This window comes from Megalobrama amblycephala, linkage group LG14, assembly GCF_018812025.1.
Source record: "Megalobrama amblycephala isolate DHTTF-2021 linkage group LG14, ASM1881202v1, whole genome shotgun sequence".
NCBI lineage: Eukaryota > Metazoa > Chordata > Actinopteri > Cypriniformes > Xenocyprididae > Megalobrama > Megalobrama amblycephala.
In genome coordinates this window covers 13,995,929-14,008,523 of record NC_063057.1, presented here as the reverse complement: position 1 = coordinate 14,008,523, position 12,595 = coordinate 13,995,929, and the positions used below count along the sequence as shown (strand labels likewise).

The window sequence follows — 12,595 nt, the reverse complement described above, 5'->3', positions numbered from 1 at the left end:
TTACTCACCCCCATGTCATCCAAGATGTTCATGTCTTTCTTTCTTCAGTCGAAAAGAAATTAAGTTTTTTGATGAAAACATTTCAGGATTTTTCTCCATATTAGTGGCCATTCAATGGAGCCCAAACAGTTGAAGGTCAAAATTACAGTTTCAGTGCAGCTTCAAAACGTCCTACACAATCCCAGACGAGGAATAAGGGTCTTATCTAGAGAAACCATCGCTCATTTTCAAGTTTTAACAATAACATTCAAGTTTTAACAATAAATGCTCATCTTGAACTAGCTCTCTTCTTCTTCTCTATTAGAATTCCAGCAGGTTGACACTGCTAAGTGTATTACTGCCCTCCACAGGTTAAAGTTTGAACTAATTGTTATATACTTGAATTTAGTTCAAACTTTGACCTGTGGAGGGCAGTAATACACTTAGCAGTGTCAACACTGCTGGGGCCAGTTGCATAAACCACTTAGACTAGTCTTAAAAGTTAAGACACTAATGTTTTTCTTGAAGAGTAGTCCTAATTTTTTAAAGTCTGTTACATAAATAGGTAGATAGGTGTAATTTGAATTGGAAAAATAACATTGATTACCCCTTGGTTAACTGCAAGTTGGTCAAATTAGTTCTTAAGACTCAGTCTTAATATAGTGACTAAGTTTATGCAACTGGCCCCTGGAATTCAAATAGAGAAGAAGAAGAGAGCTAGTTCAAGATGAGCATTTCTGGTTAAAACGTTTGAAATTTTTAAAAAAAATTTAGAAAATGAGCGATGGTTTCTCTAGATAAGACCCTTATTTCTCATCTGGGATTGCTGTAAACTAATTTTGACCTTCAACAATTTGGGCTCCATTGAAGTCCACTATATGGAGAAAAATCCTGGAATGTTTTCATCAAAAACCTTAATTTCTTTTCGACTGAAGAAAGAAAGACATGAACATCTTGGATGACATGGGGGTGAGTAAATTATCAGGAAATTTTAATTTGAAAGTGAACTAATCCTTTAACATAATATAAATCCAGGAATACATAAGGATAGGCTTTTTTACAGTCATAACTTATATTATAAAACTCATATCATAAATTATATACGCCTACATAAGTTATATATATTATATTATATAAAACATATATAATATAGTGTATGCAGTATGTGCAAAGAATTAAATGAAATAAAATCTCGACACTTGTGGAAAAATACAGATGATGTTCTCTTCTGGCATGCCTGAAAATGTACAAATAGGTTTAATAGTATGACCAAACAAGTTAAAACTTAGCAAAATAATGTTCCAAAGCATTTTTTCTCCTGTAATATATCTTTATTTTCATTTTGACATTAACATTGGCAAAATTCAGTTCAAATCCAGTAGTCTGGGGCTGTGAGAGGCTTCTCAGGATGAAATACTTCTTTATTGAAAGCAATTAATTGAAATTTACAAGCATGTACATCCCTCTCAAATGTTAATAAATGCTACACTACAAAATACATAACTAAAAAATCCACAAAAACAAAGGCATGAAATAGTGTTGATTCGCCACAATATTGTGCAAACCCCATACGATTCTGTTGCAGCGATGTCTAAGTTAATATTATAGTTGAGGATGAATGTACAGTATAATGCTAACAGGAGCGCTCGGGTCAACACTTCATTTAAACAACATTGGGGACTCAATAATAGCACTTAAACACACACTATCTATGTCTATCTTTAGTATGACTCCTCATACTAAACACATTACAGGCATAATAAAATAAGGCAGACATGACATTTATAATGCCTAACCATTACTAAAACACATCTTCAACATTCAAACAGGATTTTAATGGAGAAAGAATATGAAAGATCGTTGCTGTGTTTCTCTCTTTGGCAACCTGGTGGCAATTATTGATTCAAGCGGTTGAGTCATTTTGATGGATTGCTCGGTTGGCTTCCTGCTTAACGCCTGTGTTCTGTATCGATGGCTTTCTCTCTCGTTCTATTCTTCATAATTAATGAACTAAAAATAGCCTGGAACACAGAGAATGAGTGATCTGTGGCTTTTTGTGCCTGTTTGAGCAAGAGGCCGTGAATAAGACAAAAAGTTCAGATCCAAATTAAAGTTTTAGTAGACAGTCTAGATATTTGAATATATCAGTGCTTAGAAACCCAACAGCCAAAGAATCCACAGATCCACTGTTGAAAGTATCATCAAAGCTTTATGATTTCACAATCGATGTCTGTGTCATAATGATGACGGGCTGATACAGAATCAGCAAACATACACACACGACATGTAGGGAGAAATGTATGAAATGCCGAACGTGTTTAGCGATTCCTATGTTCTCTCTTGAGAAAGAAGAACAAATCAACAAGCGGCGGGCGAGCGGTTTCTCTTTTTGCCTGATAAAAAAGCCTGGCGTTCTAATCTGGCATCTGTTATTCCAGGCACAGGCTGCGGGCTGGGCAGGGAGACGGAGCGCAGGATGATTCTATAATTGAGAGCAGCAGTTTGATAAAGTAAGAAAATGAGACGAAAATGTCCCCGAGCCACAGTGAGAGAATCCTTCCTCTCACTCTGAAAGGTGTTGCCTGGTCTAACCAGACCAGTACAAGGGAATCATTTATTAGAGCTTTCCTTCTGCGAGCGTGTGTGTCTGTGCGTGCATTGGTGTGCGAAAAGCCCTGGTTATATATACATGTATAAAAATAGGAATGAAACCAAAATCAACTATAATGTTTGCTTGAAAGTGCGACTTGACTCAAAGCTTGTGACAGTAACGAACGGCAATAATGCAGACCCTTTCAGAGCATTGGTAGATATAGTTTAATCATGAGTGTCTAGACCGTAGTGATCTTCTTATCCTTGGTAGCCTGTTTAATAGCAGCCTGTTCGCATATGATCTCTTTGAGGCGCTGCAGCCGCATGTTCTGCACGGTCAGGTCTCCCACGCCTGTCTGGCTGCGATGGAGGAGACTCAAAGCATTGATGTACTCCAGCTCTGTGTAGCGCACCCCTTGATCAACCACCAGGTTTAGCAGCTCGTCGGCGGTATTGTACAGCATCTCATAGTACTGCCTGCAGAGAAAGACACGGAGAGAAACAGAATAAAAGAGTTTGGGTTATTTCAGAGGGTGGTATATGATCGCGTTTCCCTGAAATAAGTGTTGCTGAGGATAAATTCACATGTTTGTGCATTTACAAAAGTTTTTTTTATGATAATTAAAAATATATTCACAAAAATATAATACGATGCTCAAATAATATGAAAAACATCTAAAAGTTGAAAATATAATGAATTTTTTTTATGTAACATTTTTTAACAATACAATATATTCTAAAATACATCGTATAAAATATATTAACATTTATATATATTTTTTTCAAACTTTATTTTTAGCAAAATATTATTTTTTATAAAAATAAAAACTTATTGCTTGTTGCTTATATATATAAAAATTACATTTATATAATTTTTATTGCAACTTTATTTTTTAATAAAATATTACATATTTATAAGTGTCAGAAAACATATTTGTCATTAACTACTGTTTCCTAAGAAAAAATGTGCAACAGATAATTTAAAATATTTGTAATTTGGAAAAAAATAAAAGTTATATCATAAGCATTATGGTGTATTTATATATGACGGATAAAATGAATGAAAATCATAAATGAAAATACACCAAACCAATGATAATATATACACACACACTGTATATATATATATATATACAGTGTGTGTATATATATTATCATTGGTTTGGTGTATTTTCATTTATGATTTTCATTCATTTTATCCGTGTATATATATATATATATATATATATATATATATATATATATAAAGTACAGTCCAAAAGTTTGGAACCACTAAGATTTTTAATGTTTTTAAAAGAAGTTTCATCTGCTTACCAAGGCTACATTTATTTAATTAAAAATACAGTAAAAAAACAGTAATATTGTGAAATATTATTCAATTTAAAATAACTGTGTACTATTTAAATATATTTGACAAAGTAATTTATTCCTGTGATGCAAAGCTGAATTTTCAGCATCGTTACTCCAGTCTTCAGTGTCACATGATCCTTCAGAAATCATTCTAATATGCTGATTTGCTGCTCAATAAACATTTATGATTATTTTCAATGTTGTTTTTTCAGGATTCCTTGATGAATAGAAAGTTCAAAAGAACAGCATTTATCTGAAATACAAAGCTTCTGTAGCATTATACACTACCGTTCAAAAGTTTGGGGTCAGTAAGAATTTTTATTTTTATTTTTTTGAAAAGAAATTAAAGAAATTAATACTTTTTATTCAGCAAGGATGCATTAAATCAATCAAAAGTGGCAGTAAAGACATTTATAATGTTACAAAAGATTAGATTTCAGATAAACACTGTTCTTTTGAACTTTCTATTCATCAAATAATCCTGAAAAAAAATATTGTACACAAATATTTTGTACAATTGTACACATTAAATGTTTCTTGAGCAGCAGATCAGCATATTAGAATGATTTCTGAAGGATCATGTGACACTGAAGACTGGAGTAATGATGCTGAAAATTCAGCTTTGCCATCACAGGAATAAATTACTTTGTGAAATATATTCAAATAGAAAACAGTTATTTTAAATTGTAATAATATTTCACAATATTACTGTTTTTACTGTATTTTTAATTAAATAAATGTAGCCTTGGTGAGCAGACGAAACTTCTTTTAAAAACATTAAAAATCTTAGTGGTTCCAAACTTTTGGACTGTATATATATATATATATATATATATATATATATATATATATATATATATATACATATATACTCCTGCATTCACAAAACTTGTAGAGAACATCAGATCATTTTTACACAGACCTTTTGGCCCAAGCATGCTGTTGACCAACAGGATGGGAAAACATGCATTAAACATTAGACATATAGTTCAAGGAGACAATTACACATGAGTATGCATACACGCACCCACACAAAAAGGGCTTCCAACTTCTATTTCTGCAACAGAGGCACATTTGTAACAGGGGTGATAAGAGCTGAATGTGTTTTGACCCCATCAGAGCAGATGACTCCTCCGAATCTCTCTCATGCTGCACCACTCGGGCACACAGAAAGGCCTTAGCCAGCAGGACTCTCTCTAACTCCCCTATCAAGCTGCCACACTCCTCCAGGTGCTCAGAGACTTCTGGCTGCACTCTAAATGAGCCTAAGAGCCCATTTTTACACAACCTCTCACTTTAAAGGTGCTCCGTACAGTGGCAGAAATGGCCAATTTTAGTCTTTTCATGATGGAGCACATGTAAATTTTAAAGCCATGCCAGACATCATAAGGGCTTGAGGTTATGAACTTCTGGAGAACACGCAACTACGTATCTAGATGCTTCATGGCTGTGATCTTTACTATAAATGCAATAGAAATTATTTTTTTGAAGTTGTAAACAAAGATTATTGGAGTACATTTCTTATTTCTACTTCAAAATTTCATATTTAATTCAATGTACTTGCTGTTTCTTTGTAATTATTTGTGCAATTAACTAGCAAATTGTTTCTACACCACATTTTTTCAGTGCAGAGAATCTACACTTGCAATTTTACAGTGTACTGGCTGTTTAAACAACTTCAGAAAGAAGTTCAGTTTCTTGAAGACCAGCAGGGATGTTGTTATGGATAACTCGAGACAGTCCACTTACTAGAGAGGGAGCGTTAAATGAAAGACAGAAACACACACGCTCAAACACCTCACAGATCTGCTTTCTTCTACTAAACCTCAGTGAAGAATTCTCTAAGAACTTGGAAATAATTGTGCTGCCCTTACGCCTATAAAATGCTGAGCTCTAATGCTGCAGATTAACACTAACATGGAAAATCGAATGATCACAGCATAGTCAGCCAGTAAAAAGTACAGAATCCTCCCATAAGATGCTGAAAAGCGTGCCAAAAAGTGTGAATGTGAGCACAAGTGCACCTGCAGGACAGAGAGAGGGCAGTTCCATTAACCCCCATTCATCTCTGACACTGAAAAACACAGCCATTTATAACAGCCGTGACAGTACAGTGTCCTAGTAACCCTTACTGTGCCAGGGCGTTAATCCAGCAGACCTGTGCTGTCTGCTCATTAGGGCTCAAAACAGGACACTGGAGAAGACAATCTCATATACAGTACAGCTCTTAAAAACAGCCACCTTAGCATAGAAGACCTCTTTAAATGGATAGAACCTAAAATTGAACAGTTTGAACATTTCAAGGCCACTTTTATATAATAATAGTGAATATATATCATATACAGTGTTATTTTAGTAATATAAACTATTATAGTATTTATTCATTTTGAATTAGATTTTATTTTTATATTTTCAGTTTTCATTTTAATTTATGTTCAAGTTTTAGTAAATTCGGCTTTTTAAATATTTCTATGTGGCTTTAATTTTATTTTAGTATTTCAGTTTTAGTCATTTTAGTACTTCAATTTAACCTTAATTTGTCAGGTTTTTGTCTATTTATTTTATTTTATTTTATTTCAAACTTTTTAAAGGGGACCTATTATTCCCCTTTTCACAAGATTTAATACAAGTCTCTAGTGTCCCCTGAATGATTGAAGTTTCAGCTCAAAATACCCCACAGATCATTTATTATAGCTTGTCAAATTTGCCCCTATTTGGTTGTGAGCAAAAAGACGCTGTTTTTGTGTGTGTCCCTTTAAATGCAAATGAGCTGCTGCTACCAGCCGCTTTCAAAAAGAGGGCGGAGCTTTAACAGCTTGCGCTTCGGTTGCTCAACAACAACAAAGCTGGAGAATCTCAGGCAGCCAAAATGACGATTGTCAGTAATTAAACATCAATGTTCAGCCTTACATTGTTCAAACCGGAGTCGGACACTGATGGGGAAACTCAGGAAGAAGTTACAACTTTTAGAATGCATCTGGATGTTTCTGAACAGTTAGTGGATAAATTTATGTAGTTGCTTTGGAGTTGATTCAACTCATCAACTAGCATTCGCCATCAAGTTAAATTTTTGTGCAAAACCCATATGGACGTGAATAATGTTTGTTGATCACGCCTCTTGTGCAGTAGGAAATACATAGCAAACTCCCCAGACCAATGTTCAAATTTAAATTGAGCTTGGTCTGGTGATAGCCAGACAAATATGGACGGCCACTGTACAGCGTACCTGTTTGCCAAACAGAGCCATACACACCATTGCTATCAAATGCTGTGAATGGCCTAATATTTTTCCAAAATATCGCTCGGACAGAAATGCTCCTTTTTTAGCAATCGAGCTTGCCAGGGTCTTGCAGGCTATCCAAGCTAACGAGACTCTAAACAGTGTTCTGTGCTCATGTGTGCATCGACAGAACAGTTAGCATGCTTTGCTCAAACTTTTTCTATGGCCTTAGAACTGGTACACCGTTTTCGCTTGCGAAAACAAAATGGCGGCGCCACGGGTGGAAAGGTGGCGATTGATGGGCGGTTATATATTATTATAATATTATAATAAGATCTCCTTCCTACGTCACAAGGGGAGCTAAATCTGAGCGGCTCATTTTTTCACATGCTTGCAGCGAAAGGCTTGCTAAAACAAAGTTACTGGGTTGTCATTTTTCACATTTTCTGGGTTGGTAGATGCACTGGGGACCCAATTATAGCACTTAAACATGGAAAAAGTCAGATTTTCATGATATGTCAAGTTTAACAGTTTTAGTTGACAAAAACACGTTTTCGAACATGATCTATATAATATAATGTAATATAATATAATGCTCATCAAGCAATTTCATGGGTTTTTAAGTCAAAAGATCAGCTGGCTATTTGTGTGCTTGTACGTATGTTTGTTTGCTCGGTGGGCCAACTATGACATTCTCCACACTTAATTTCACACACATTTAAAAGCATTTAGCAAAACCGCGTCAAGTTGCTAATCTGATTAACTCTCAGTGGCTTTTAAGACCACCTCCTTTCCTCTCCTCTCCCAATCCTTCCTGCCATTAGAAGATAATAAAGAGCAGGAACTTCTCACACATAGAACCTGCACCTGTGTGTGTGTGTGTGTGTGTGTGTGTGTGTGTGTGTGTGTGTTTTTCTGAGTGTCATTAAGTTTTAATTAGACTGAGTCTGTGTGTACAGTAGTGCATACAAAGAGTATTAAGCAAATTTATGATGCATACTGTGAAGGACGCTGGGAGATGTATGTTGGCGCGAAGGGAGACAGTGAAAAAAAACTCGAATCAGCACAATTCGTTTCCTCCATTTTCCAGCATGTACAATATTAAAGCCATTAAGGGCTGCTTCTGTCAGCGCATTCTCAGCAACACATTAGTTAGTGGCTGAGAGAGAGAGAGAGAGCAGGCAAGATGCCCAAGACGATCCTCTCCATCAAACAGAACACACATGGTCATCACCACAGTAACAAATGCCAATGCTTTCCATGCAAAAGTGCATATCAGGCTTCCCGGACATTTCCTCTTGCTTGACAGGACTGATTTTCACTTTAATGGGAACATTTTGTAGACAAGTCGCTCATCAGCAGCTCTGTTTTAAGTGGTGAGGCTTTGAGATGGTTTGACCTGGTCTACATATGAGAGAACAACTGGACGGGATAAGTTCTGGGATAGCAGGTGGAATAGACTCATAAATGGTTCATGCACTGTTAATGGACTGCTGCAGTTGTAGTAGAGCTGGACAATATTTTTCAGCTTTTAATTATAGGAACCATCATTTTTATCCTAACAGCATTTAGTCAAAATTATTCAAAATGTATAAGATCTTTTTTTAAGAAGATGGAAATAAAGATCTAAAACACAGTAAGCAAGTAAATAATTAAAAATAAAAGTATTATTAAAATATCTCAGAAAGAAAATCAGATTTTTTTATTTATTTTTTTAACATTTTTAAATTATAAGCGGCACCACATTAATATATAGTAACATGTATTTACAGTGCCCTCCACAAATATTGGCAACCTTAGTAAATATGAGCAAGGGTGGCTGTGAATCTGCATTGTTTATACTTTTGATATTTCATTCAAAGAATTCACAAAATTCTAACCTTTCATTTAAGTAAAACAATTGAAAGTGGAGGGAAACTCACAATATAAAATAAATGTTTTTCTCTAGTTCACGTTGGCCACAATTATTGGCACCCAATTATTGCAACGTCCCTTTCCCAAGATAACAGCTCTGAGTCTTCACCTATAATGCCTGATGAGTTTGGAGAACACCTGACAAGAGATCAGAGACCATTCCTTCATGCAGAATCTCTACAGATCCTTCAGATTCCCAGCTCCATGCTGGTGCTTCTTCTCTTCAGTTCACTCCACTCATTTTCTTTAGAGTTCAGGTCAGGGAACTGGGACGGCCATGGCAGAAGCGTAATTTTGTGCTCAGTGACACATTTTTCTTTTGATTTTGATGTTTGTTTTGGATCATTGTCCTGATGGAAGATCCAACCACGGCCCATTATAGGATTTCTAGCAGAAGCGGTCAAGCTTTGTTTTTTTATCTGTTAGTATTTGATAGAATCCATGATGCCATGTATCTGAACAAGATGTCCAGGACCTCCATCAGAAAAATAGGCCCACAGCATTAAAGATTCAGCAGTATATTTAACCGTGGGCATGGGGTACTTTTTATCCATATGTGCACCAAACCCATCTGGTGGGTTTGCTGCCAAAAAGCTTTCTGAGACTCAATACTCAACTAATCTCTGCAATTCTCCAGCTGTGAAACTTTCCTCCTCACTGTGCTTTAGGATGATTTAGACCCTCGTCCTCTTCCAGGCAGATTTGTAACATCTTTAGTTGATTGGAAATTCTTAATTATTGCCCTGATGATGGAAATGGGGATTTTCGATGTGTTAGCTTTTTTCTTATAGCCATTTTCTATTTTGTGAAGCTCAACAATATTTTGCTCACATCAGAACTATATTCTTTGGTTTTTCTCATTGTGATGAATGATTAAGGGATTTTGGCCTTTGTGTTTCCTCATGTTTATACTCCTGTGGAACAGGAAGTCATGGCTGTACAATTTTATGCTCCTAGTCACCCTGGTGTGCTAAAAAATGTAAATATGAATGGGAATATACTTCAGAGATATTTTACTCATAAGAATTTCTAGGGGTGCCAATAATTGTGGCCAACAAGTATTGGAGAAAAACATTTATTTCATAATGTGAGTTTCCCCCCACTTTCAATTGTATTACTTCGATGAAAGGTTAGATTTTTGTGAATTTTTTGAATGAAAGATCAAAAGGATAAACAATGCAGATTTATTTTCACAGCCGCCTTTGCTCATATTTACTAAGGGTGCCAATATTTGTGGAGGGCACTGTACATATATTTTACTATTTTTTAATGCATGAAAAATGCCCCACAGAGACATTGGTGAATATTTTTGAGTGATGACGTAAATTAATAATTGAATCAGAGTTTATACAATAGATTCCCTGAAAATATTCACAGAAATAAATCAAAACCGTATTCAACTATTAATGGCCAAATAAAACAACACTGGAAAATCATGGTAATATTCACAATGGTGCTTAATTTTATCAGCATCAAAATTAACATTAATATATTATAATATTAATACACGGGAGTTAGACTCTGTGTGGAAGCTAATTTCCCTGCAATTTTATTTCCTAGAATATCCATGAAGTAATGAACATCACATAAATAGGAACAAAAAAGAAAATATAAAGAAATATATCTAGATAAACATAAACAGAAATGGAGAAAATACCTCATGTTACTCATATACGCATAAACAGAAAGACCAATGTGCTGTCAAGTGCAGCTGCCGGTTTGTTTTGTGGTTATCAGGAGCACAAAGCAGCCGTGGTGTAAACAGTCCAGCCCGTCACCCTGACACGCCGGCTAAATGTCGTTTTTCCACAAGCCTTTACAAATGGCCTCACAAGACAGGTGCTTTTCCAACAGCTTGACCTCTGACCCATGCATGTCAGTCAGCCAGTCACTGAACTGTGAATTTTCTAACAAATTCCCCTTTCCTTGCTGAATCAGAGAGCATGTTTTATATTTCACACTGGAAGAGAGAGAGAACGTGATCAGCATGGCTGATTATTTTTGTAAATTTTAATATTTTTGTCTGGTCTTCACTACAGCATAATCTGCCATTTAGAAAGAAAGACACTGTCCAACCCAGATGCAATGTGACAAACAACAGTGCTTTTTGAGAACTTTCAGCGTTTTGTGTCGCTTAGGGGTGGGTTTATCCAAAATAGATTATACCAAAATAGTAGATGGGATTTTCTGCGTGGAAAATTAAATTCTAATTCAGATCTTCTAAACTTCTAAATTCCAAAGCAGAACTGAGTTCATGTAAAGCCTGCTAATCAGATTATAACTAATGATTTCAGCCATTACTTGCCATTTTTGTGTACATTAGGCATCAGATGAACTAGTTAACTAGTTGCTAGTAGATATTCCTACCCAACTGCACCAGGTAGGGCTTTACGGTCTGCACTCCCATTGGTAGTCGCCACATTTCATCATTGACTATATATAGCCTATATATCTACACTAATGTTCAAAAGTTTGGGTTTAGCAACATTTTTCATCTTTTTGAAAGAAATCATTAAGAATATCTTTACTTTTGATCAATTTAAAGTGTCTTTGCTGAATAAAAATAAAAATTTCTACTGACCCCAAACTTTTGAATGTCATAATACCCTGTGGAAATCTTTACCTTTTGTCACATTACACCTTACACAACTTTGAGCTGTATGTACAAATCATAACCCTCATCATCAAAGTGAAAATAACATTTTAAAACATTCTGGAGGATTATTAAAAATTAATTAGGAAACACCTGGTTTGGTAAAATGAACAGCCCCATTAGAGTATACCGTTATAAATTTGGTGCAACCAATCAATTTTCAGATCAAACACCAGGCTAAATGCCCCACCTGACATCAATTGTAGTGGTTTTGATTACTTCAGAATAAAACTAGCTGTTTCTCTAAGATTCCACTGTTAGTAGTGCATGGTACACTGCAAAGAATTCACCATAGTTGGGAAAGGACTTTCCTGAAAAAGTGCCACACTCAGTCTCGTTTGCACTATGCAAAAACACACCTGGAAGACTCTGATGCCATCTGGCAAAAGGTGCTATGGTTTGATGAACTGACCTTTTTGGACTGAACTTCAAGCACCTTGTTTGCCAAAAATAAACAGTTATGGAAATGTAGAAGTTAAAGTTAAAGCTCCAATCTCCTACTGAAAATCCCAAAAAAGTCAGTTGGTGCCTCAGTGACTATTTCACTCAGAGAAGCTGTCAATCACAGCTGTCAATCATGACACCACACCCCCGTTTGTATAGCATCAAATAACTAACTAAAAACAAACTTCTTTTAAAAAATGACCACTTGATCTTAGATCATAGCTATACAGCGTTATGTTGTGGGAGTGTTTCTCTTCAGCGAGGACTGGTCAGGATTGAAGGGAAAATGGATGCTGCCAAGTACATCCAAATTCTTGAGGAAAACCTGCATCCATCTGCTAGACAGCTGAAGATGGGCAGGTCATTACCCTTCCAACACAACAGTGATCCTAAACATAGCACCAAAAGAACAACGCAATGGCTTAAGGATAGGAAGATGAATG

General features: G+C 35.6%; 1 protein-coding gene across 1 annotated transcript in view; it reads right to left on the bottom strand.

Annotated features, from left to right (window-relative positions):
• Nucleotides 1-1,288: 1,288 nt before the first annotated feature.
• exoc4 (exocyst complex component 4) overlaps nucleotides 1,289-12,595 on the bottom strand; it is a 154,843-nt gene continuing 143,536 nt past the window's right edge. The window contains exon 18 of the mRNA XM_048156835.1: nucleotides 1,289-3,048. Coding sequence (XP_048012792.1) covers nucleotides 2,811-3,048 — 238 coding nt within the window. The 3' untranslated portion in view covers nucleotides 1,289-2,810. The remainder of the gene's footprint in view (nucleotides 3,049-12,595) is intronic.